Source organism: Portunus trituberculatus, chromosome 15 (assembly GCF_017591435.1).
Source record: "Portunus trituberculatus isolate SZX2019 chromosome 15, ASM1759143v1, whole genome shotgun sequence".
NCBI classification, from domain to species: domain Eukaryota; kingdom Metazoa; phylum Arthropoda; class Malacostraca; order Decapoda; family Portunidae; genus Portunus; species Portunus trituberculatus.
Window position 1 is genome coordinate 892,935 of NC_059269.1, and position 27,500 is coordinate 920,434.

Consider the following 27,500-nt stretch of genomic DNA (forward strand, 5'->3'; position numbering starts at 1 on the left):
GGGATGGCTGCCGGAGCGCCTCTAGATGGCTCACGTGACACACGTGCACCTTATACATAACGGTGATTCCCGCCACGTCCCTCTGGTGTTGAAGAGTGTGGAGGCATGGGTCCTGGCCGGTGTTATTACCTTTAATGAGTCGCGCCGCCCTCTCCTGCACTTTATTTAAGAGAGCAAGGTGCGTGCGGGCCGCGCCTCCCCACGCTAGGCAAGCGTACTCCAGCGAGGATCTAACTTGAGCTTTATACAGCAGCTCTAGTCCCTCGCTGTCCAGGAGCCACGATATCCTCCTCAGAGAGGCCAGCTTCCCCGATGCCTCTCTGGCAAGCCGCTCAATGTGCGTCCTGAAGGTCAGTTCGCAGTCGTAGGGGGCCCCCAGCACCTCCACCTCGTCCTGCGGCGTTAGTGTTTCCCCACTGAAGTCAAGTTGCAGGGCTGGCCTCGACCTGGAGGCAACGAGCAGCTTTGTCTTTTGTGGGGCGAATCTCACTTGCCATGCACTGCCCCAGGCTGTGATTTGTCTCATCGTGTTGCTGAGTCGGGACATCGCAGCGGCTTCTTCCCCGGAGCTGAAGCTATGGGTCAGCGTGATGTCGTCTGCGTAAGCCCTGGTGTTTGGGAGGAGGTGCAGCAGGTCATTTATATACAGGTTCCATAGTAGAGGGCCGAGGCAGCTCCCCTGAGGGACACCTGCTTTGACAGGCTGCACCTCAGACTCTTGCCCTCCAACAGTCACTCTCAGGTACCTGTCACTCAGGTAGTCACTGAGGAGTGACAAGAGGGCCCCGTTTACTCCTGCAGCACGTAGTTTGTTGACCAGAGCTGCATGCCACACCCGGTCAAAAGCGCCCTCAATGTCCAGCGCCACGACGGCAGTGGCCTTGCCTTGATCCAGGGCAGCGCTGAGGTCTGTTGTTAGCAGCAGGTGCAGGTCAGCCGCTGATCGACCCTGCCTGAAGCCGAACTGCCTTTTACAGATAAGGTGGTGCCGCTCGAGATGCTCAGCGATTCGCGAGCCCACGACGGTCTCCATCACCTTACTCAGTACAGGCAGCAGGGAAACAGGGCGATAGTTTTTTGGGACACTTTTATCACATTTTTTATGCACTGGCACAACACTGCTGGTTTTCCATATTTGTGGCCACGTACTGGTCTGAAAGCACTGATTGAATAGTACGGCAAGTGGGTGGGCCAGTTCACTAGCACACTGGCGAAGCAGTCGGGGGCTGATTTTGTCTGGCCCCACAGCCTTTTTTTTGTCCAGGTTCAGCAGTACCTTCCTCACCTCTATTTAATTTGTTTTTACTGTCACTATTTTGTCCTGCACTATTTCTGGGAGAGTGGGAGGAGCTTTTTCAAGGTTGGGGATGCACATTTTTCCGGCAAAGTGTTTTGCCAATACGTTTGCCTTGTCCTGGGCAGTATGAGCCATGCTGCCGTCCCCCGCACGAGAGAGGGATGGTAGTGACTGCGTCGTCCCTTTTGTTCTTTAACTATACTCCACCACCTTTTTGTCCCCACTTGGCCGCCTTTCAGTTTTCCCTTGAGGTTCTCTCGCCACCTTCCAGTAGCCCACTCCTGAGTGTCCCTCATATGCTGGGTCGCCTCTCTATGCCTTCGCCTGTTCCGCGCTGTGGGGTGCCTCTTGTAGGCTTGCCATGCACGGTACTTGGCGTTAGAGGCAGTGCGACACTCAGGTCCAAACCAGGGCTGATCAGAAGCCTTGTATTTGTACTGTGAGTGCGGCACCCAGCGTGCCTGCAGAGAGTGGAGAGTGTCGGTGAACCGCCTCGCCTGCAAATCGGTGTCTCCTTGCAGCACACTCTGCTAGTCCCACCCTCTCAGAGCGGCTCAAAGTGCTCCCCAGTTGGCAGCCTCCCACTTCCAGAGGGTGCGAGTGTGGCACTCCTCACGTGGTTTGCGGAAGTGGAGCTTGGTGAGCACAGCCACATGATCTGAGGTGCCCACGAAATCTTGCGGTGAGCACCGGACAGTGTGGGCTGGGAGATCTGTCACCACCGGATCCAGGGACGATCTAGACCTGTGTGTGGGGAAGGTGACGAAGTTCTGCAGGTCATGCATGTCATCTCTCTCTCTCTCTCTCTCTCTCTCTCTCTCTCTCTCTCTCTCTCTCTCTCTCTCTCTCTCTCTCTCTCTCTCTCTCTCTCTCTCTCTCTCTCTCTCTCTCTCTCTCTCTCTCTCTCTCTCTCTCTCTCTCTCTCTCTCTCTCTCAGCCAACATTTTTGTTCATAATACTGAGGAAGTAAAGTCTCACCATTGGTCCAGTTGGGTTTCCTGTATTGGCCCTCTTGGCTTTAGGGCTCATCATCTTTATACAAGTCAGCTTAACTTCACTTGTGGGTAAACTAATGGAATCAATAATAGTGAAAAACATTAGGGAACACCTAGACAAACACGGCTTGATAAATCACTCACAACATGGATTTACGAAGGGGAAGTCGTGTCTTACCAACGTGTTGAGCTTTTATAGCAAGGTTTATGAGGCGGCAGATAAAGGTGATAGTTATGACATTCTATACTTAGATTTCAGTAAAGCCTTTGACAAAGTACCTCACCAGAGGCTCTTAAAAAAGGTTAAAGCACACGATATAGAGGGTAGATTATTAGGCTGGATTAAGGCGTGGTTAGACGGCAGGTGACAAAGGGTAGTAATTAATGGTTCGAATTCCAAATGGGTAGTAGTTAGTGGGGTGCCACAGGGCTCAGTTTTAGGGCCATTATTATTTCTTATATATATCAATGACTTGGATAGTGGAATTAATAATGATATCAGTAAATTTGTAGACAACACAAAGATAGGTAGATTAATTAGGTCTGATTCGGATGCCAAGGATTTGCAGGCTGACTTGGATAAGATGAAAGAAGGGACAGATAGATGGCTAATGCAGTTCAATATTAACAAGTGCAGAGTGCTGAGCTTGGGTAGAGATAACCCAAACAATAGGTACACAATAGATAACGTAACACTAGGAAGTTCCAAGTATGAGAAAGATTTAGGAGTCATAGTTAGCTCTGATCTTGGTACAAGGAAGCAATGTATCGAGACCAGAAATAAGGCGAATAGAGTATTAGGCTTCATCTTTAGAAGTGTTAAAAGCAGGAGTCCCAAAGTAATACTAAAATTATACTTGGCGCTGGTCAGGCCACATCTTGACTATGTGGTACAATTCTGGTCCCCACATTACAGGAAGGACATTGCTCTATTGGAGTCAGTGCAAAGGAGGATGACTAGAAGGATACAGGGAATGAGGGATATACCCTATGAAGAGAGACTGAAAAAACTCAGTCTGCATTCCTTAGAGACGTAGGTTAAGAGGAGACTTGATAGAAGTATTTAAGTGGTATAAGGGTTTTAACAAAGGGGACATGAATGTAGTTCTTAGGATCAGTAGCGGGGACAGAACCAGAAATAATGGGTTTAAACTTGAAAAATTCAGATTTAGGAAGGAAATGGGAAGGAACTGGTTTTCAAGCAGAGTGGTTGATGACTGGAACAGTCTCAGTGGGCATGTAGTCAGGGCTGAGTCAATAGGGAGCTTTAAAAGAAGGTTAGATAAATTCATGGATGGGGAAGATAGACGGAATTAGGTAGATTAAGCACACTGGGACTGCCTCGTATAGGCCTGGCGGCCTCTTGCAGCTTCCCTCCTTTCTTTTGTTCTTATGAGTACTAAAGAAAAAAGGGTAGAAAATGAAGCACTGCTTAGTGAGGAGGAGAAGGGTTCAAGGAGGTAAACACTGAGGCATAGTACTCTCCACCTCATGCTTGATGGAATTTGCTCCTACGCATACACAAATTTATAATCGTATTCTTACAAACTCTGTGATAGATTTTTAATTTTGTTATTTCATAAAAAAAAAAAAAATAAAAGATTGCCTTGTTAACTCCAAATTGAAAAATGGAAGAATTTACTGTTTTGGTCTTTCACCATTTCATATTGAGGCTTGAGAGTTCATCTTAGCACATCAAGACCAAGATATCAGAATTCTGAAGTAAGATACCACAAGTCTAAGACAAACTTTAGAAATCTTTGTTGATATAACTCCATGCTCCAAGCTTAAATTGTATCCTAATTTCTTTGCAGCTCCTTGCAATCCTCTTGGCTGTGTATCTGCCAGTAAATATATTAACCCATTAAGTGCTATGTATATGGTACACCCCCGTAGAGGTTACAGGAAATTTTTTTTTTTTTTTTTTTTTTTTTTTTTTTTTTTTTTTTTTTTTCTTAGCCCAAAAAACCCAAAATCAAATACGAAACACAATGAAAACATTTAAAGGGATCAGTGCACCATTTTAAATCCCTACATTAGACTGCCAGACCTGGAATTCTCCAACCCGCTGTTGCCACATCTGCTCCTTTTCCTTCTGATGAGCTTCACATGTAGTCTTCCTCCATATTTTACATGAAATCATTAGCTTATTCCATAAAACTATATGTATGATCCGAATAAACTAATTTCCAAAATAAAATCATACGTATAACATAAACTCACCCTTTGGCAATCTCATGAGCTGCACAGTGAACATGCCTGCATTTTATTCCATTTTTCTACTATATTTTTTTTCCTTGCATTTCTATTTTCATGTTGTGTAGTGTTCATGGTTCTTAGAATCATACTAGCATGTGGTACCATGTTGAGTATATGTAGGTAGCAGCAGTGTCTACTCACCATGAGTATAAGGACAGCTCTAGCAACTGGAGAGTACCCAGAATTCCTAAACCTTGTAAGGAAACATGCCAGATGCTCCCAGGAAACAAACTACTGCCCATGCAAGACAAATAGTTAGCAGAAAAACTGTATATTTGTAAAATGTCATGTGATGTCTGGCTGTACCCAACGCAAGCACATCATGTGATGTGAGAAACACTTGGTGGGTTGATATGGCTATATAATCTTTTGCATGTTATTTATGTAAGGCTGAAAGATAATTAATTGGTGCTAAAACAGATCTCTATGGTACTTCATTTCTAACCTAGCTCAAGCTTTAAAGAGGACTATAATCTTGGTCTATAGTCTTCATTTATCTCTCCTTCTAATTGTCTTGTATCCAAATTATTATTTTGCCTTTTGCCCTCCTACACGTTCAAGTTTCTACTGTAGGTCCTTGTGTGGAATCCTTTTTTTTTTTTTTTTTTTTTTTTTTTTTTTCCCTCTTCATCCAGATAAATACTGTCAGAGCTGAGCTTGCCAGATTACAGAAAACTCACTACAGGTGATCCATAAGTAAGCACCCTAAAACAGCCTGCATTATAAGTGTAACATTGTTTTAATATATGTTAGCTGTACAAGTAAATATGCATGCAGAAGGTTATAGATTAAAACAAATAGTAAAGGAATACAAGTTTTGTTTTCCATCAAGACAAGCAAACAATACGTACAGGTAAAAAATAGAACAAAAATACAAATGAGCGCCACCACGTCATTGTGGTGTTCCAGCAAACTTACATTTTTTTCTGCAAATTGAAATTATGCTGGATTATAGGAGATGCCAATTTACAGAACTCCAGATTTGGGAGGTCCACCCTGCAGCATCCACCCATTCATTTCTCTCATGCATCACATCTACTACTCTTGTATAAAATAAAACTAAGTTGATTTGTAACACATGATCTTTTTTCTCTAAATCTAAATTGTTTACCTAAAGGCGGTGTCACACTAGCACTTTTTTCGTCTACCTTTTCCGTCGTTTTTCAGAAAATCGACAATATTTTGGCTACGGCCTGTCATACACGAACGGTGTTTCGTCGTCACTTTCCGTCATCACTTCCCGCCAACACAATATAAACAAATATGGAGGCCACGCTGCGGCAAAGATACGCTGCTCTGAACGTAATACTGTGTATTACGAAACTTAGACGAGCTAAACAAGCCAAAAAACGTGCATGGATGCATTCATGGTTAGTGGTAGAACCAATGCACGTAGAAGCAGGTTGTGGTCTTGGTCTTGGTATGTAAACAAAGGTGGAAAATTTGCAGACGGAAACGATCCCTATCGTCTGACAAATTCATGCGATAAGTTCATGCGGAACGTTGAAAAATAGACGGAAGTCGCATTAATCGACGGAAAAAGTGCTAGTGTGACACCACTTTAACTCAGTTGGTGAAGGACAGTACAAGATATAGAGCAAATGAAGAACCATCATGATTGGACTTATTATTTACTAAAGAACCAGAGATACCCAATAACTTGGAATATAAGAGTCCACATGGTAAAAGTGACCATGTATTACTTGAATTTAGGCTGAAAGAAGAACTGGAAGATATTGCGAACGAAGACTATAAAAACAGAGGGTACAATTACAGTAAAACTAACTTTGCAGAATTAAGGAAATACTTTGAACAAGTAGACTGGACTGAACATATCGGAGAAAACTGAAGACAAGTGGAATATTTTAATGGAGAAGTATAATGAAGGAATGAGACATGTGCTATTCAAGAAAATAGACAACCCTAGGCACAAGAAGTGGTTTAACAGAAGATGTGAGTTAGCAAGGACTGAAAGAAAAAAAAGCCTGGAACTGATGGAAAAGAAAGAGAAGATAAGGTCATTGGTTAGACTATGCCCGGAGAAAAAAAACAAGTGCATCAAGATTTGAAGAATGGAACAGAAAAACTACAAGAAGAATATAGTGGACAAATGTAAAGAACAGTCAAAATTTTTTTACAGATATGTAAATGACAAGCTGAAACACAAAGGAGAAATAAACAAAGTAAAATACAATAATGAAATGTACGAAGACCCAGAAGATATGGCGGGAGTGATGAACAACTGCTTCCAGTCAGTCTTCACCAGAGAAAGTGACTTCCAATGTCAAACACCTGTGGAATTAACTGATGGTGTTCATGAAATACAAGTGTCAGTAGAAGAAATAAGGAAAATAATGGAAGAACAAAATGTAAGGAAAGCCTCAGGTCTCGATGGAGTGTCAAACTGGATTGTACAGAAATGCAGTCACAAGTTAACACTCTAAGTCCACAACATCATTATGAGTTCCCTAACAGAGGGTAAAGTACCAACAGATTGGAAAAAGAGGATATTGTGCCCATATTCAAAGGGGAAAATAAGTAGGATCCATTAAACTACAGACCAGTGTCACTGACCAGTGTAATAGCAAAAATATGTGAAAAGATAATAAAGAAAAAATGGATGGAATATCTGGAGGAAAAAGGTATTTTGACAGGTAGACAGTATGCAAGAAAGAGATGGCTGGGTGAACTGCATATACCTTGATCTAAAGAAGGCATTTGACAAGGTCCCACACAAAAGGTTACTGTGGAAACTTGAACAAAATGGAGGACTAAAGGGAGGACTTCTGAAATGGATGGCTGACTTTCTAAAAGAAAGAAATGAGAACAATTATGAGATAAAAAAAAAAAAATTGGCCTGGAAAAGTTTTATGTGGAGTTCTGCATGGGGTCAGTATTAGCACCAATAATGTTTGTGGTATATGTGAATGATATACCAGAAAATGTAGACAGTTATTTCAGTCTGTTTGCAGATTATGCTAAATTAATGAGGAGAGTGAATAGAAAAGAAGATTGTGAGGCACTACAACAAGACTTGGATAAAATAGCAGAATGGTCACTCACATGAGAAATGGAATTTAATACAAAAAAGTGCAGAGTATTAGAATTTGGAATGAGCAAAAGATGGCTCAAGGGAGTTTACTCAATGGGGAATGAAGAAATTTAAAAAATGTCTGAAGAAAAAGACCTAGGAGTAACCATTGTGGATAACTTGTCACCAGAAAAGCATATAAATAGAATTACAGGATATGCCTTTGAACTTTTGATAAATCTAAAGGTGGCATTCACTTACATAGATGAAGATATGGAAAAAAAAGAAAAAACTTAACTCTAATATGCCCAAAATCAGAATATGGAGGTACAGTATGGTCACTGAACAAAATGAAACATAAGGAAACTAGAGAGAATACAGAGGGCAGCAACAAAGCTTCCCCCAAGTTTAAGGGGGGCGTCTGGTTTAGAGACCGAAAAAAATATGAAAAATAATGTTTTTTGTGTAAAAAATATGTGGTAGGTATACACATCAGCTATTATTTTGCGCATTGGTTTTCGTTTGAATGCCATTTAAAGGTCCCATACTCAACCATGTGCGTTTGTTTACATCAGAATCTCTCTCTCTCTCTCTCTCTCTCTCTCTCTCTCTCTCTCTCTCTCTCTCTCTCTCTCTCTCAAAAACTACAATAAAAAGGCAAAAATCTTAACTCTTTTTGGTGGACATGATAAGGCAACACTGAAAGTCCATGAGTGGCGTCAACCAAGGCACCAGCGAGACTCATTAGGGGGAAAGCTATCAGAGAAAGAGGTTGTCGCTACGTCTCTTGCTACCCGCCTTTCACTCTGCTAAACAGAACGTAATTTATTTACTGCATCCTGCTTTTCACCTACTGCCAACCATGGGACGGGTGTCTAAGAGGAGTAAGCAGAGGAAGGACACCTGGAATATGAGTATGGAAGCTTGAAGAATAAAAAGAGTGTGTTGAACCTGACACCTCAAATGCTTCAGTACACATCCTCACGTCACCAACCACCACCACCCTCACCACCGTCACACCACAGCCCACCACATCTCACGCAGAACAAAAACAAGGAATTGAAGAAGAAAAGGCCTCTTACTTCTTACTTACTTCTTACTTCAGCTCCCAGTTAGAGATGATTCTCTGTCAGTGGGGCCAGCCTCCTCATCCATTCTCGTCTGTCTTGAAAAGTTCCTTGTCTTCTAAGTTCTTCTATTTGTGGCATGTCATATTTATCCAATGTTTCTTCTACTGCATCTCTCCATCTTTTCCTAGGTCTTCCCCTCGGTCTGTTACCATTTGGTATCCATTCCCATCTTCTTTTGGCAATTCTTCCCTCCTCCATCCGCTCAAGATGTCCTAACCACCTCAACTGAGCTGCGTCTATTTTTCTCTGCGGTGTGACAACATCTCTTATTTTTTTGTTTCTGACTTTGTCTCTTCTCGTCTTTCCTGTGATTAGTCTTAAAACTCTCATCTCTGCTGCTTGTAGTCTGCTCCTCTCCTTGTCTGTTTTCCATGTTTTGGAACCATATGTCAAAGTTAGAGTCAGAACACTTTCAAATATGATTTTCTTGGCTGTTAGAGGTATATGTACATCTTTGAGTTGTGGTTATAATGCTCCTGTTCTTTTAGTATATTGTGTTATTCTTTCAGTTTTCTTGTTTATTGTTTCCCTTTGATGAAAATATACCCAAAGTATTTGACTTCTTTGACATTTTTCACTGTTCTCCCCTGTATATCTACCACAACGTCGTCTTTCCTTCTACTGACTGTCATGATTTCGTTTTTTTCCGCATTCATCATTAAACCTGCATTTGTCAGTACTTCATTCCATCTCAATAGTGCTCTTTCCAGATCTTGTCTATTATCACTCCATACAGCTATATCATCAGCATAGATCATCGTATTCCCTTCTCCTATTTGTCTATATCCTCTTCTATAACACCTCATTATATCATCCATGTATGCAATAAAGAGAAGAGGTGATATGACACTACCCTGCTTTACTCCTGATCTTACATTAAACCACTTGTCGTTCTTGTATCCTGTTCTCATATTACATTGCCAAGGCGTATAGAGGCTCATTATTGCTTTCTTCAACTGACCTTTTATTTCATACTTCTCTTCCAAACACTGCTATAGTTGTTCTCTTGGTACCGAGTCAAATGCTTTCTGTAGGTCTATAAAGGCTACATAAGCTGGTCTGTTAAATTCCCATGACTTTTCTATTATCATCCTTAACGCAAATATAAGATCTGTAGTACTTCCATTTCTTCTATACCCATACTGTTCCTCTCCAAGTTTGTTTTCCATGATCTCTCTGGCTCTCTTTTCCAGGATTCTTTCGTAAACTTTTGTGATGTGGTTTATCAGTGAGATCCCTCGATAATTCCTGCAGTTTCCTTTCTCTCCTTTTCCTTTGTATGTAGGTACTATTATTGTTTTTCCCCATTCTTCTGGAATACTTCCTCTTATCCATATTTTATTCGTAACTTTTAAGATTTTCATCTTCAGAAGGTGTCCTTGTTTTATTAGTTCTATTACTAGTCCATCACAACCTGGAGACTTCATTTTTCATTTTTGAGATTGGATCATCCAATTCTTCCTCTGTTATATTATCTTCATTTGCGAGATCTTCTTCTTGGTCATGGTTTAATACTGGTTCTTCCTGTTCTTCTACAACACTCACCCTAATGTCACATGGACATTTTCAGGTCAGACTCAGCTGTGGAGGTTTTGAACAAACAAGTATTTTGAAGCAAAATATGGGGGAAAAAAAAAAGGTATATTAGTAACTCTGGCAAATACACATCAATACATATATATATATATATATATATATATATATATATATATATATATATATATATATATATATATATATATTCCTGTTTTCAGTTTTCAAACATATTGAGAGTAGTGTGCACACACATTTTGAGGGGCATGTGCTCAACCAAAAAAGAAATAGTATACCTCTAAATATTGAAAAAGTAAAGTTACTTATAATAGGGCAAATTTTACTGTAACCACTACTTGATTCTCTCTCTCTCTCTCTCTCTCTCTCTCTCTCTCTCTCTCTCTCTCTCTCTCTCTCTCTTTTTTTTTTTTTTTTATTTAAACAAAACTTAATACAAAGGAACATGTACCCAAAGGCGCACTGTCGTGTGCTACCTATTCTAAGGGTACTACAATCTATTTCTCTACAATATTTACAAGACTTAAAAATAGATAATATACAAGATGGTCAGCATGCAAATGGAGCACTATTCGTTTCACTTCACTAGCACTATTCACGCACTGCACTACACTGAGTGTCACGTCACAAAGAGTGTCAGAGGAGTTGGCAGTGTCTGTCTCCACTTATGTGCCATCAGTTTGACACTGTGAGTGTTCATCTCCTGGACGTGAGGCACCGCGGCCGTGAACAAGTTCCACATCCTGGAGACGCGTCCTGCGAAGGTGCGTTGATGCTGACACCCGTGGGATCGCGGCACCTCTACGGCGTCACCACCATTGAGCACCGTTCTCGTGCTCCGTGCGGTGACTCTTAGAGGATGACGCAGCCCTGCCAGATGTGGCACTCTTTGCACCTGTGCCTTATGGAACACTACGATCGCCGCCACGTCTCTGCGGTGTTCCAGTGAATCAAGGGACGCTCAGGCTCTGGGTGAGGTGGTAGTGCAGCATCTACTAGCCGTATGGCGCGGCGTTGGATGCTGTCCAGTCTCCTTCTGTGTGTGGCGGCACAGGACATCCAGGAGAGAGCTGCGTATTCAAGGTGGGGCCGCACCTGTGCCTTGTACAGCAGCAGTCTCCCTTCCTGTCGAGGAAACTGGCGATCCTTCTGAGAGCGGAGATCCTGTGAGAGGCTTTCTTGGCAATGGTTTTGACATGCCTGTCAAACCTCAGCCCTCGATCCACCTCCACTCCAAGTATCTTGACGTCATCTTGGAGTGGGAGAGCAGCAGCGCCAAAAGACAACTTTCCTGCCATTGCTGCCATGGCGGCTGGGGACCGAGAGACAACCATTGCTTGTGTCTTCTCCGGCGCGAATGTCACTTGCCAGCGAGCACCCCACTCCTTTATCACTCGTAGCTGCTGATTGATGGCCTCAGCAGCCCGCCCACTGTCCTGGCGTGGATAGGTATAGGAGAGGGTGCAGTCATCAGCATAGGCCATGACTCCTGGCAGTAGCTGGAGAAGATCATCCACGTAGATATTCCACAGGAGTGGGCCAAGAATTGAACCCTGTGGCACTGATGCCTCCACAGGCAGGGACTCAGATGTTTGCCCGTTGACAACCACCTTGAGGCTTCTGTCCTGCAGGTAATTTCCCAAGAGTCGTAGCAAGCCACCCTGGATGCCTTTAGCACGAAGCTTTTCTAGTAATCCGTTGTGCCATACTTTATCAAAAGCTCCTGCTATGTCCAAAGCAACCACTATAGTGTCCTTGCCGTCGTCGAGGGCGTCCTGCCAATGCCTGGTGAGAAGCATCATTAGGTCGGAGGTTGACCTTCCAGGTCTGAACCCAAACTGTTGGTCTGAGAGGAGGGCATTGTCCTTGAGATGGCTACACACCACCTCTGCCACGACCCTCTCAAACACTTTACCCACCACTGACAACAGGGATATGGGTCTGTAGTTTTTGGGTCCGTCCTGAGCTCTTTTGTGTACGGAACTACTCCTTCCACACTGAAGGCCTTTCTCTCTCTCTCTCTCAGACAGGGCCTCTTCCTTGTCCCGCTCCATATCTACACTTATCCAATCTTACTTTAAAAGTATGCACACTCGAGACACTACTTCTGCATTTAAACTGTTCCACATCTCAATACATCTCTGTGGGAAACTATATTTTTAATATCTCAGACATCTTCCTTTCTCAGCTTTTTACTATGCGATCTTCTGCTTCGGATGTCATATTCTTCTCTCAGGATCAGTTTCTCATTATCCACTTGATCCATTCCGTTGATCAATTTATAAACTTGTATCAGGTCTCCTCTCTCCCTTCTTTGTTCCAGGGTTGGTAGATCCATAGCCTTTAGTCTCTCCTCATATGTCATCCCTTCAAATTCTGGAACCATTCTTGTAGCAATTTTTTGTAGCCCCTCCAATTTCCTTATGTGTTTCTTTTTATGAGGGGTCCACACCAGAGTTGCCACTCCTTGTTTTTTCCTACTAGATCTAGTATTTTTATCTTCGACCTTGTAGTCTTGTAGTTTTTTCCTAAAAATCCAACAAATCTTGTAGTTTTCATTCAAAGGAAAAAATGTGATAATGTTTCATGTTTTTTGCTTACTAATTACGTCTACCTAAGTATACCCTTATATGAATCTCATACTCCTCGTTTTTTCTAATGAAGAACAGTGAGATCGTCCTCATTCCTTCAGTAGTCAGTATGTGAGTCCATCGTAGCAAGTACCGGGCGAGAGCTGAACTGGGTTCTTATTCCAACTTCCCTCAGTTTGGTGAAGATCGTGGTCTTAAACAGGCATAGTGATAAGTGACAACAATGAGTGAGTCTCCTACAGCAAGCTCCAGTGGAGATAAACTCACAAAAAGAAACCGGTTGTGGTACAGCCAGTCATTTAATCAGGACTGGTTAACTGACCCTGAATTAAAAAGACTGGATCAAGCTAGACCCCAAAGATAAGAATGTTGTTCATTGTGTAGTCTGTGAATCCAAGCTAAGGAATCCTAACAAAGCTGGTTTGTTAAGCCACAAAGTTACCTCAAAGCATATAAAAACTATGAATCAAAGAAAAGTGTGTGAATATTCAGCATTTCTTAAAGAAATCAGTGGAAGACCGAAGATAAAGTTAACAATGCAGAATTATTGTTGTGTGGATATATGGCAGAACATGGAATAGCATTTTCCCAGGCAGACCATTTGGTTGAGTTAATGAAAAAGATGTTTCCTGACTGTGAAACTGCCAAGAAAATGACTATAAAAAACAAAAGCCTCATATGTCATGCAGTATGGATTAGTGTGGGAAGAACGGGAAGAAGTTATGGAGATCTAGTTGTTTTTCAGTCAATCTAGTCTTTTTCAGAGGGACAATCTTGTGTTTTCTGAAAATCTAGAGTGGCAACACTGGTCCACACTACTCCTGCATATTCCAATCTGGGTCTTATTATAGTACTTATCAATTTCTTCATCATTTCTTTGTCCATGTAGTCAAATGCTACTCCAATATTCCTTAGCAAATTATATGTTTCTCTAAAAATTCTATCAATATGGCTTACTGGTTGATTGTTTTCTTCCATCGTCACTCCTTAGTCATTTTCCTTTTTGACTTTCTCCAGTTCTACTCCATCTCCCATCTTATAGATTCCCACAGGTTGTCTTTCACTCTTTCCCATTTCCATGACATGGCTTTTGTTCACATTGAATTCCATTTCCCACTTCTTACTCCATTCCCAGATCTTATTTAGGTCTTGCAGTATTTCACAATCCTCCTTTTGCTTTATACCTCTGCACAGTTTCGTATCATCTGCAAACAGATTTATGTAGCTGTTCACTCCTTCTGGCATGTCGTTTATATAAATGAGGAAAAGTATTGGTGCCAATTCTGACCTCTGTGGCACTCCGCTTTCTACTGCTCTCCACTTGGACTTCATATCTTTAACTACCGTCCTTATTTCTCTCCCCCTCAAATAATTTTCTATCCATCTCAATGTGCTTCCTTTTAAGCCACCCTTCTCTAACTTCCACAGTAATCTTGCATGTGGCACTTTGTCAAATGCCTTTTTTAAATCCAAATAAATACAGTCAACCCATCTCTCTCTTGTACTCTATCAACTATTCTAGAATAGAAACTCAATAAATTAGTTACACAAGACCGTCTTTTTCTAAAACCAAATTGGCTATTTGATATTAATTTGTTGTCTTCAAGGAATTCGATCCATTGTTTCTTTATTATTCTTTCACACATCTTGCATATTACACTAGTTAGTGATACCGGTCTGTAATTTAAAGGTTCTTCCTTCCTTCCGCTCTTATATATGGGAACCACCTCAGCTCTTTTCCATTCTACTGGTACTGTTCCATTTTCTATTGAGCATTTTATGATGTTGTATATAGGACTTGCTAGTTCTTCCCTACATTCTTTCAGTATTCTGCCTGAGACTTCATCTGGTCCCATTGCCTTCTCTTCATCCAGTTCCTTCATTAACTCTTTTATTTCAAGCTTGGTTACTTTAATCTCTTTCATATAGATTGTCTCTATTACTCTGTGGCCTCTCAAATTTGGATTCCTTAGTAAAGACCTCCTGGAATTTTTATTTAATAGTTCTGCCATACTTTTGGGTCTTCCACCATCCCGTTCTCTCCTTTTAACCTTTCTATTGTTTCTTTTGCCTAATTTTTCCATTTATGAATCTATAGAACAATTTTGGTTGCTCCTTACATTTTTCGACAATGTCTTTTCAAGTTCTTTTCCTCTTCCTTCCTCACCTTAACATATTCATTTCTCGCTGCCTTGAAGTTTTCCTTATTTGCTGGATTTCTATTTCTCCTCCACCTTTTCCATGCTCCATCTCTTTTCTCCTTTGCCCTAGCACACCTTGCATTAAACCAATCTTTCTTTCCTTCTTCTTTAGGTCTATATTTGGGACATATTCCTGACTCCTGTTTTGTATATTTCCAAAAATAAGTTATATTTGTCTTGCATTGTCTCTGAGTTTTCCATCTCCTCCCAGTCTACATTTTTAAAATAGTTCTTGAGATTCTCAATATCAGCCTTTCTGTAATTTAATCGGTTTCCTTTGTATGTATCGTCTCTATCTTCCTTTTCCTCTTCTATATCTATTTCTAATATTGCATGGTCACTCTTTCCCAATGGGCACTTATATCATCATTCATTTGTATACCCCTTGTAAAAACTAGGTCCAATCTTGCCAGCTCGTCGTTTCCTCTGAATCTTGTGCATTCCTTTACTCTCTGGTCCATCATATTGTCTATCACTAGGTTCAAGAATCTTTCTCCCCAGGCTTCTTCCCCCATACCACTTTCATAATTTTCCCAGTCCACTTCTTTACAGTTGAAATCTCCTACTAATATCACTTTTCTCCTTTCTTCATTGATTCTCGTTAGACTCCTTATTGTGTCATCTATCATGTCTTTATATTCTTGATTGGTCATGAATTTGTTTTTGGTGGCACATATGTTACAATGATTGTTAACTCTTTTTTATTAATATGCATCTTAATATACAATACTTCTGCTTTTCCTTCCAAAATTCCATTTCGTTTATCACTATCTCCTTCCTTAACATAATCATGACTCCTCCTCCTCCTTTACCCACTCTGTCTCTTCTCCATACATTATACCTATTATCCAAGTCTATTTTGATTGCCTTACTTAGTTTTGTTTCAGCCAGGCATACAATATCTGGATTTTCTTTCTTTATGTAATCTCTTAATTTTAGTTTACTTGATAAAACCCTATCTATGTTCGTATACATCATTTTTAGTCTTTTGCTTTATCATTTTTAGTTAAACTTGTTCCACTTTTTTCTCTTCCTTCTCGTTTATATACCATTTCTTTATCCTGTCTCCTAGAATTCTTCAAAAAAATGCCTTCTTCTCCTCTTCTGACCTTTCATTATTCTTTTCCCTTACTGCTACTGCCAGTTCATTGTATCTCTTCCTTTCTTGCTCATTTCTATTTTTCTTTATATAGATATCCTTGCAGTCTTCTGTTTCTCTAAGTTTTGTTGTTCTATATAATATTTCTTCTGTTGCTGCTTGTGATTTTAGTAGTATTTTAATTAGTCTCGTTTTTCCTTCTTGATATGGTCCCATTCTGTTTATTTCTTCTACTTCCTCTTCCAAGTTCTGCCTATCTTCATCATTTAGATTCTTCAGTAGGTCTTTGACTGATTTCATTTCTTCTTTTTTCGCTTCTTGGTCTATATTTTATATTTTTTTCTTTTATTCTAAATACGACTACACTTCTTTTTTTCTGCAATTTCTCTAACTAAATTTTCTTGTCTTGAGGACTCCTATCATTTTGCTTGTCATATTTTCTTCTTTTTCTTTAAGTTGTTCTTTAATCACCTCCTAAAAATCAGCCTTCTTTCTTATCTTGGACTCTCCATGCTTGTACTTCTTTTTTAATCACGTTCTGTACTCTTTCCTCTTCCTTGTTTACTAGATCTTTCAGCTTCTCTTTTTCTTTCTCGGCTTTACCGAGTCCTTCTTCCATCTGCTTTTTTGTTGTTAGCTACTTCCTTTTTCAGTTCTTTGTTTTCCACTCTTAGCCTAGCTTCATTTTCTTCCACTTTTTTTATCCTTTCTCAGTTTTATAAACTCTTTATCCTGTTCTTCATTCACTTTCATTTCCATATTCTCCTTTATCAATTTATCTAGTTTATATTCAATATTTAACACTCTCTTTAGTAGTGAAGTAGTCGTCGTATCGAAGCCTTCGAATACACGCTCTCCCTCACCAGCATAGTCATCATCAGCTTTCATTCCTTCTCTAATCTCATGTCTGTATTTTGATGGAATCTTTTTTTCACTCATCATTCCTTAATAATTGATTGCATGAAAAAATGAGTCCACTACCTGCCCAGGCCACTGTAAAACTGTACAATCGGTATGTAGTGATCAGCTGATTGTCAACGGCCAGTCTTTCCTCGACCTCTGTATTTACCTAGTTGTAGTTTTACAGGGCCTGGGCTTTATGCTCGTGTGGCCCCGTCTCCATATCTACACTTATCCAATCTTACTTTAAAAGTGTGTACACTCGTTGCAGACACTACTTCTTCATCTAAACTGTTCCATGTCTCAATACATCTCTGGAAACTATATTTTTAATATCTCTCAGACATCTTCCTTTCTCAGCTTTTTACTATGCGATCTTGTGCTTGGTGTCATATTCTTCTCTCAGGATCAGTTTCTCATTATCCACTTGGTCCATTCCGTTGATCAATTTATAGACTTGTATCAGGTCTCTTCTCTCCTTCTTTGTTCCAAGGTTGGTAGATCCATAGCCTTTAGTCTCTCCTCATATGTCATCCCTTCAAGTTCTGGGACCATTCTTCTAGCCATTTTTGTAGCCTCCAATTTCCTTATGTGTTTCTTTTTATGAGGGGTCCACACTACTCCTGCATATTCCAATCTGGGTCTTATTATAGTATTTATCAATTTCTTCATCATTTCTTTGTCCATGTAGTGAAATGCTACTCCAATATTCCTCAGCAAATTATATGTTTCTCTAAAATTCTATCAATATGGCTTACTGGTTGATTGTTTTCTTCCATCGTCACTCCTAAGTCCTTTTCCTTTTTGACTTTCTCCAGTTCTACTCCATCTCCCATCTTATAGATTCCCACAGGTCGTGTTTCACTCTTTCCCATTTCCATGACATGGCTTTTGTTCACATTGAATTCCATTTCCCACTCCTTACTCCATTCCCAGATCTTATTTAGGTCTTCTTGCAGTATTTCACAATCCTCCTTTTGCTTTATAACTCTGCACAGTTTCGTATCATCCGCAAACAAATTTATGTAGCTGTTCACTCCTGGCATGTCGTTAATATAAATGAGGAAAAGTACTGGTGCCAATACTGACCCCTGTGGCACTCCGCTTTCTACTGCTCTCCACTTGGACTTCATATCTTTAACTACCGTCCTTATTTCTCTCCCCCTCAAATAATTTTCTATCCATCTCAATGTGCTTCCTTTTAAGCCACCCTTTTCCTCTAACTTCCACAGTAATTTTGCGTGTGGCACTTTGTCAAACGCCTTTTTAAATCAAATAGATGCAGTCAACCCATCCTCTCTCTTTGTACTCTATCAACTATTCTAGAATAGAAACTCAATAAATTAGTTACACAAGACCGTCCTTTTCTAAAACCAAATTGGCTATTTGATATTAATTTGTTGTCTTCAAGGAACTCGATCCATTGTTTCTTTATTATTCTTTCACACATCTTGCATATTACGCTAGTTAGTGATACCGGTCTGTAATTTAAAGGTTCTTTTCCATTCTACTGGCACTGTTCCATTTTCTATTGAGCATTTTATTGTATATAGGACTTGCTAGTTCTTCCCTACATTCTTTCAGTATTCTGCCTGAGACTTCATCCGGTCCCATTGCCTTCTTTTCATCCAGTTCCTTCATTAACTCTTTTATTTCAAGCTTGGTTACTTTAATCTCTTTCATATGGATTGTCTCTCTATTGCCCTGTGGCCTCTCAAATTTGGATTCTTTAGTAAAGACCTCCTGGAATTTTTTATTTATTAGTTCTGCCATACTTTTTGGGTCTTCCACCATCCCGTTCTCTCCTTTTAACCTTTCTATTGTGTATTTACCTAGTTGTAGTTTTACAGGGCCTGGGCTTTATGCTCGTGTGGTCCCGTCTCCATATCTACACTTATCCAATTTTTCTTTAAAACTATGTACACTCTTTGCTGATACCACTTCCTCACTCAACTGTTCCAAGTCTCAACACATCTTTGCGGGAAACTAAATTTTTTAACATCTCTCAGACATCGTCCCTTCCTTAGTTTCTTACTATGCGATCTTGTGCTTCTAAAGTCATATTCTTCTCTCAGGATCAGTTTCTCATTATCCACTTCATCCATTCCGTTAATCAATTTATAAACTTGTATCAGATCCTCTCTCTCTTCTCTGCTCCAAGGTTGGTAGATCCATTGCCTTTAGTCTCTCCTCATATGCCATCCCTTTAAATTCTGGAACCATTCTTGTAGCCATTTTTGTAGTCTCTAATTTTCTTATGTGTTTCTTTTATGGGAGTCCACACAACTCCTGCATATTCCAATCTAGGTCTTATTTTAGTACTTATCAATTTCTTCATCATTTCCTTGTCCATATAGTGAAATGCTACTCCAATATTCCTTAGCAAATTATACGTCTCTCTGAAAATTCTATCAATATGGCTAACCGGTTGATTATTTTCTTCCATTGTCACTCCCAAGTCCTTTTCCTTTTTACTTTTTCTAGTTCTACTCCATCTCCCATCTTATAGATTCCCACTGGTCGTCTTTCACTTTTCCCATTTCCATGACATGGCTTTTGTCCACATTGAATTCCATCTCCCATTTTTTGCTCCATTTCCAGATCTTGTTTAAGTCTTCCTGTAGTATTTCACAATCCTCTTTTTGTTTAATGACTCTGCACAGTTTCGCATCGTCCACAAACAGATTTATGTAGCTGTTCACTCCCTCTGGCATGTCATTTATATATACGAGAAAAAGTATTGGTGCCAATACTGACCCCTGTGGCACTCCGCTGTCTACTGTTCTCCACTTGGACTTCATATCTTTAACTATCGTCCTTATTTCTCTCCCCCTTAAGTAATTCTTCATCCATCTCAATGTGCTTCCTTTTAAGCCACCCTTCTCCTCTAACTTCCATAGTAATCTTTCATGTGGCACTTTATCAAAAGCCTTTTTTAGATCTAAATAAATACAGTCAACCCATCCTCTCTCTCTTGTACTTTATCAACTATTCTAGAGTAGAAACTCAATAAATTTGTCACACATGACCGACCTTTTCTAAAACCAAATTGGCTATTTGATAATATTTTGTTGTCTTCAAGAAACTCGATCCATTGCTTCTTTATTACTTTTTCACACATCTTGCATATTACACTAGTTAGTGATACCGGCCTGTAATTTAAAGGTTCTTCCTTCCTTCCGCTCTTATATATGGGAACCACCTCAGCTCTTTTCCACTCCACTGGCACTGTTCCATTTTCTATTGAGCATTTTATGATGTTGTATATTGGACTTGCTAGTTCTTCCCTACATTCTTTCAGTATTCTGCCTGAGACTTCATCCGGTCCCATTGCCTTTTCCTCATCCAATTCCGTCATCAACTTTTTATTTCAAGCTTGGTTACTTTAATCTCTTTCATATAGACAGTCTCTATTACCCTGTGGTCTTTCAAATTTGGATTCCTTAGTAAAGACCTCATGAAATTTACTATTTAACAGTTCTGCCATACTTTTGGGTCTTCCACCATTCCGTTTTCTCCTTTTAACCTTTCTATTGTTTCTTTTTGTCTTATTTTTCCATTTATGAATCTGTAGAACAATTTTGGTTGTTCCTTACATTTTTCGACAATGTCCTTTTCATAGTTCTTTTCTTCTTCCTTTCTCACCTTAGCATATTCATTTCTTGCTGTTTTGAAGTTTTCCTTATTTTCTGGATTTCTGTTTCTTCTCCACCTTTTCCATGCTCCATCTCGTTTCTCCTTTGCCCTAGCACATCTTGCATTAAACCAATCTTTCTTTCCTTCTTCTTTAGGTCTATATTTGGAACATATTCCTGACCCCAGTTTTGTATATTTCCAAAAATAAGTTATATTTCTCTTGAACCGTTAATGAGTTTTCCATCTCCTCCCAGTTTACGTTTTAAAATAGTTCTTGAGATTCTCAATATCAGCCTTTCTGTAATTTAATCGGTCTCCTTTGTATGATTCATCTCTATCTTCCTTTCCTTCTTCTATATCCATCTCTAATATTACATGGTCACTCTTTCCCAATGGGCACTTGTATCTTATATCATCGTTAATTGGTATATCCCTTGTAAAACTAGGTCTAATCTTGCCGGCTCATCGTTTCCTCTGAATCTTGTGTTTTCCTTTACTCTTTGGACCATCAAATTATCTATCATTAGGTTCAGGAATCTATCTCCCAGGCATCTTCCCCATACCACTTTCATAATTTTCCCAGTCTACCTCCTTACAGTTGAAATCTCCTACCAATATCACTTTTCTCCTTTCCTTAATGATTCTTGTAAGACTCCTTATTGTGTCATCTATCATGTCTCTATATTCTTGGTTAGTCCATGAGTTTGTTTTGGTGGCACATATGTTCCAATGATTGTTAACTCCTTTTTGTTAATATGCATCTTAACATACAGTATTTCTGATTTTCCTTCCCAAACTCCACTTGATTTACCACTATCTCCTTCCTTAACATCATCATGACTCCTCCTCCTTTACCCACTCTGTCTCTCCTCCATATATTATACCTTTTATCTATGTCTATTTTTATTGCCTCATTTAACTTTGTTTCCACCAGGCATACAATATCTGGTTCTTCTTTCTTTATGTAATCTCTTAATTCTAATTTACTAGATAAAATCCCATCTATGTTTGTATACATCATTTTTAATCTCTTGTTCTTTTTTAGTTAAACTTGCTCCATTCTTTTCTCTTCTTTCTCTTTTATATACCATTTCCTTATCCTGTCTCCTATAATTCTCCAAAAAAATGCCTTCTTCTCCTCTGACCTTTCATTATTTTTTTCTCTTGCTTTTGCCACCAGTTCATTGTGTCTCACTGTTCCTTCTTGATATGGTCCCATTCTATGGATTTCTTCTACTTCCTCTTCTAAGTTCTGTCTATCCTCGTCATTCAGATGTTTTAGTAGGTCTTTTACTGATTTCATTTCGTCTTTTTTCCCTTCTTGGTCTATATTTAACATTTTTTTCTTTCAGTCCAAAAATAATTACACTCTTCTTTTTTTCCGCAATTTCTCTTACTAAATTTTCTTTTTTCTTGAGGACTCCTATCATTTTGCTTGTCATATTTTCATCTCTTTCTTTTAACTGTTCTTGAAATACTTCTTGAAATGATTCCTTGTCTTTCTTATCTTGGATTCTCCATGCTTGTACTTCTTTTTAATCACGTCTTGTACTCTTTCTTCTTCTTTGTTAACTAGATCTTTTAGCTTTTCTTTTCTTTCGGCTTTACCGAGTCCTTCTTCCATCAATTTCTTATAGTTCGCTATTTGGACTTTTAATTCTTCATTTTCGGTTCTTAGCCTAGTTTCGTTTTCTTCCACTCTTTTATCCTTTCTTTCAATTTCTGGAGCTCTTTATCCTGTTCTTCATTCTCTTTCATTCCCATACTCTCCTTTATCAATTTATCTAATTTCGTTCGATAGTTAAGACTCTATCAAATAGTGAAGTTTGTGCCGTATCAAAGCCTTCAAATTCTCCTCCTCCCTCACCAACATTGTCATCATCAGCTTTCATTCTTTCCTTGTCACATACCTGCATTTAGATGGAATATCTTTCTCACTCATTATTATTTAACACTGTATTCATGAAAAAAAATGAGTCCACACTTATCGTCCAGGCCACTGCAAACCCAAACAAAGGTAGTGAAGATCAGCTGATTCTCGGGAGCGACGGTATCGTCCTTCCTCTGCTGCGTCTCGTGTGTCTCAGGCTTAGAGATTTTACAATGTTGCAGCAACTTTTTCTGGCCTCCCCGCCCACCCACTCCTACTTTTCTCTGCTATACCATGAACTATATGTTGCAGGTACAATATGTATGCATGTATGTATGTAAATATGTATGTATGCATGTGAGCATTTATGTGTGTATTCATGCATGTATAGTTGCTACACACATGTACTCACATACGACACTACAGTACAGGTCCCACACCCTCCCTCCTCATGCTCTTTGTGGTTGATAGTAACTTGGGGTGAGTGTTAATCAAAATGAACCAATAATTTTGCCCTTCAAACGTATTACTGGCCTGAGTTGCCTCTGATTGGCCTGGCCTGCCTGTCTGACCTAGAAAAGAGTTAAAAAAAAAATAAACAAAAATTAACAGAGAGAGAGACGCAGGCCAGCAGGCCAATCTTAGCCCAGTGCACGGAGAATACTCCTGGTGTCCCTATGGCCAGTTCGCACCTGCTTCACACAGGAAGGGATACCATCTCTCCCCCACTATTTGCATTGTTTTTTCTATATTATTCAGATTATCACTCAATGAGTTAGTCTGAGATAGACAGATGTTTTTCTTCTACATTTGAAAAAACATCAGGATATCTTTATTGGTTGAAAATGTGTAGCATTTTGAATGTCAACAAACTTTAATAGCATTTTTTCTAATTTTCTAAGAAGTGGTGCTCAAGATCTTCTTCCACTCTTAGCGTCATATCTGCTTTGTCAATTGTTATTATATTGGGAGTATTTTCTTCCGTCACGTCCACTTTCTTCCTGATTACTTCCTTTGTTTCATGTTTAATATTTCTTGTACATTTATGTTTTATTGCTTCGCTTCAATTTTTCTAGCATATCAACTTAAAATTCTTTAACTTTTTCTTTTACCATATCTACTTTTCTTCAAGAGTATTTATTATTTGCTTGTATTATTTCATCTCTGATTTTTGTTGCATTTTTTCTTCTTTTCATTGTGTCCACATGTGATGACAAATTTGACCATAATCACTTCTTTCTGATTTTGTTGTATAAGTAGTTCATATAGTTCATTTTCTCTTTTCTCTTGTCGAAATTTTGATTTTAATTCTTAAATCTCTTTGTAGTGTGTTTAGTTTATAGAGTTTTAGTTCATCTACAAAGTCAGTATATGAAGTCTTTTGTTTATCTCTTGTCTCCATTGAGAAAACTAGGTAAATTCTTTTAAAGTCCTTTTCTAGGGAATGTGTACCTGGCAAGACAGACATGTCTTCTCTCTGCCTGTCTGCTATGTATATATCTGAGTTTTCATTCCATTCATTATCTTCTTTTTTCCCGGCTCTGATCCTTATCCTAACCCTTTACCAGCCCTACTGTTTATCCAAACTTATTGAAGCCATTCTCTTTCTTGAATTTAAATCTTAAGTCTTATTTTTATTTATCTTAGCTGGTGCCCTCATCATGGGCATTATCTTCAATCCAATCCTTATATAGCCGTGCTCTTTACACCTTCACTTAACCATGCAGGTTAAACAGCTGCTCAGTGCTCACGAGTGGATTGCTGAGGACCGCAAGTTCTTTGGCAAGCCAAACACTGGGTATGATTTCAGCGCTAATGATCCTGTGGAGGCAGGACGCAGGATAACTCGACTGGAGGAGGCCAAGACAAAGTTGTCCAAGAATGTTAACATGAGAGCCATGAACATGCTGGGAAAGGCTGAGGAACAGGTGAGTGAGGGATGGGTCATGACAACACAATCAAACAGTAAGGGGTGAGTGTACAGTATCCTTCACAAATACATTCCTTATTTAGCATTGCCAGTGTGGGAATTGCCTGCTGTGAACAGCAATCTCCAATGTGTATTGAAAAAAATCCTGCCAACCACTCCATCACCCTCCCGGTAGCTCAGTGGTTAGAGCGCTGGCTTCACAAGCCAGATGACTGGGGTTCAATTCCCCGGCCGGGTGGAGATATTTGGGTGTGTCTCCTTTCACGTGTAGCCCCTGTTCACCTAACAGTGAGTAGGTACGGGATGTAAATTGAGGAGTTGTGACCTTGTTGTCCCGGTGTGTGTTGTGTGCCTGGTCTCAGGCCTATCCGAAGATCGGAAATAATGAGCTCTGAGCTCGTTCCGTAGGGTAACGTCTGGCTGTCTCGTCAGAGACTGCAGCAGATCAAACAGTGAAAGTGAGGTGCCTTGGATACAAGTCAAATCAGGTAGGATGGATCAGAACAGGAAATTTACATAATGGCAATGCTAAGAGGGGAAGGTGGAAGTGGAAAGGACAGTACAATACATTTCCATGCTCAAGTTATTAGGATGTTGAGTTTTTAGCTTACATCTCACTTTTTTTCTCCTCTCCTACATATAAAACTTTAGAATTTGTCTTACAGGTGCCAAGTTAGCTTATTTCTATCTAATTACCATATTCTAGCAACAAACTTAAGTGAAAAACCAAAATAATAAAACCTATCAGTTATGTTTGCACATGTGGAAATTTATGGAATGATTTCTGAAGTGCAGGTATTGCCCAATTTACAATTCACTGTTATATGATATTTCACTTTTGCAATAATATTTTTTATTACTTTAGTGCTGCTATATGATCAGTTGTTTTGCTTTTACGATATCCTGAGCCTGCACTCATTTGCTCTGCAAGCAAGTACAGTGATGTAATTTTTTTTCATGGCTTAGTTATCATCCATTCATTTTTACACAGTTTATCAATGGAATCTAAATATTTTTACACAATAAATTGTGAAATCCCATTTTATCTTTTAAAAAATCGGCCATTCTATATGAGGCGGCGTGTAGAGAAGGGACATAACCCAAAATTTGGCGGTTCAGAGTTAGTAGTGGCTTCTGCCACTAGAGGCCTCCCTTCAACTCATAGGGACATGATTTTACACTAAAGCCACCTCTATACCCCTTACAATAGGGTGTGAGATCACGTGTTGATTCAGGAAATATTTGGTTATCAAGTCTTGGGCGATGTAGGGAAGGGACGTAACCTGACAGCCAATGGCAGGGCGCGTGGGTGACAGACACTCCGCCTCAGCCAATCAGCGCCACCAGCCCTCGTGGGTGAGTGAGTCACTTTAAAGTTCTCGCGGAGTAACACTAACACCTGTTGATTTGCTCATTAAATGGGTTTAAACTAAAGCCAGCTAAAATAAAAGATATAAAGTACCTCTGCAAGTTCATAAAGTCTGGATATGAGCAGTTTTACGCCAACTTATTCAGAGCTCATAAGCAGATACATGCTCAGGGGGGAGCCGGTCAAGATGATCCGGGCAACCCCAACGAGATGTAAACCCCCCTCCCCCCACTCCCCTCAAGCCCATCAAGTTCTTTTCTCCTCTTGGAAATGTGAATATACGAATGTTTATATTATATATATTTATTTATTTATTTTTGCACAATTAAAATAATAATATTGCCCTTGAAAATGTGAATATGTGTAATTTGCATTTTTTAATATTTCTAATAATTATAATTATGTACCGAATTACCTGAAATTTTCACATAATGTATGTTTTTCAATATATTTTTATTGGGTATGTGCAAATCAACTGTTTTGGAAAAATTTTGAGTACATCATAGGTGGGTTATAAAAGAAAATACAGTAAAGTCCCGGGTTACGTCGGTCTCGAGTTACAGCAAACTCGTAGTTACGTCAGTCCACTATAAAGCAATTTAAGATTAAAAAAATTGAAAATTTATAAATTGTAAAGCGCGGGATTTATTGTTATTGTTGGCCACCAGGCGTCACCAGTGGTTACCCGCCACACTGCCCGCCTCACGCTTGAATACAATAACACCCTGCCTCAGTTCCCCTGGCAAGTGTTATCCTACTTCTGCATTTACTGACTCAAGTTCTTAGTATCTTGCTCAATGGCACCAAAGAGAAAACTCCTTAGTGACAACAGTGATGCTAAGAAAAGGAAAACCATTACGCTACAAGAAAAAGAGGACATAATTAAAAGACATGAGAAGGGAGGCAGCAGCTGTGTGTGAGGAAGTGAAGAAGAAAATGGGAAGCCCGTTACCATGACAACGGGGAGGTTGACGACCTTGAGGGCTCGCGCACCCATCACAACAGTAACAACTCCGGAGCCTTCACCTGGGCCACACGACACTCACAGCTCACTTGCACCGTCTGCGCCTGTCTGCTGATCCCTATTGCATTTCCTGCTCCGCTGCCCACGCTTCTACTCCCACCGCACTGCACTACGCTCCCAGCTGTCCGCCCTGGGCGTCACAACATTCGACCTGCCCACCCTCATGGCTGCCTCAGGCGTGCACCCCTCTCGGCAACCTGCAGTTCTTCGCGTTTGTGGCCCTAATCAACAACAAAAACAAGCTTGTGTTTCATATTCCTACATAGTTGTAAATAATATAACAGTATAACCTTTAACTTACCTGAATGACCATAAACAATGATTGGTTGAAAACTCGATAATATGCTTTGAAATGTACGGAAACTCGAGTTAGTAATGATAATGATGCTGACTATAATAATAGTAATAATGAATCCTAAGATAGTTTTGGAATTAATGTTGTGTGGAAGGATATAGGGGAAAGGATATAGGGGAGCAGCTGACCTGGGTGACAGTGCACGGCTGAGTTACTGAGAGGTTGCTTTCATCTGGAGCAAGTTTCATTATGATGCACAACACATACCACTAGAATGGTAGTAATATGAATTACCTGTACAGGGATTTCTCAATTTATGCAA

The 27,500-nt window shown here is 39.8% G+C and overlaps 1 protein-coding gene across 1 annotated transcript in view; it reads left to right on the forward strand.

Annotated features, from left to right (window-relative positions):
* The window catches only part of LOC123503943 (structural maintenance of chromosomes protein 2-like), a 230,003-nt gene that overhangs the window by 141,402 nt on the left and 61,101 nt on the right, over positions 1–27,500 (forward strand). The window contains exon 26 of the mRNA XM_045254068.1: positions 24,288–24,488. Coding sequence (XP_045110003.1) covers positions 24,288–24,488 — 201 coding nt within the window. The remainder of the gene's footprint in view (positions 1–24,287; positions 24,489–27,500) is intronic.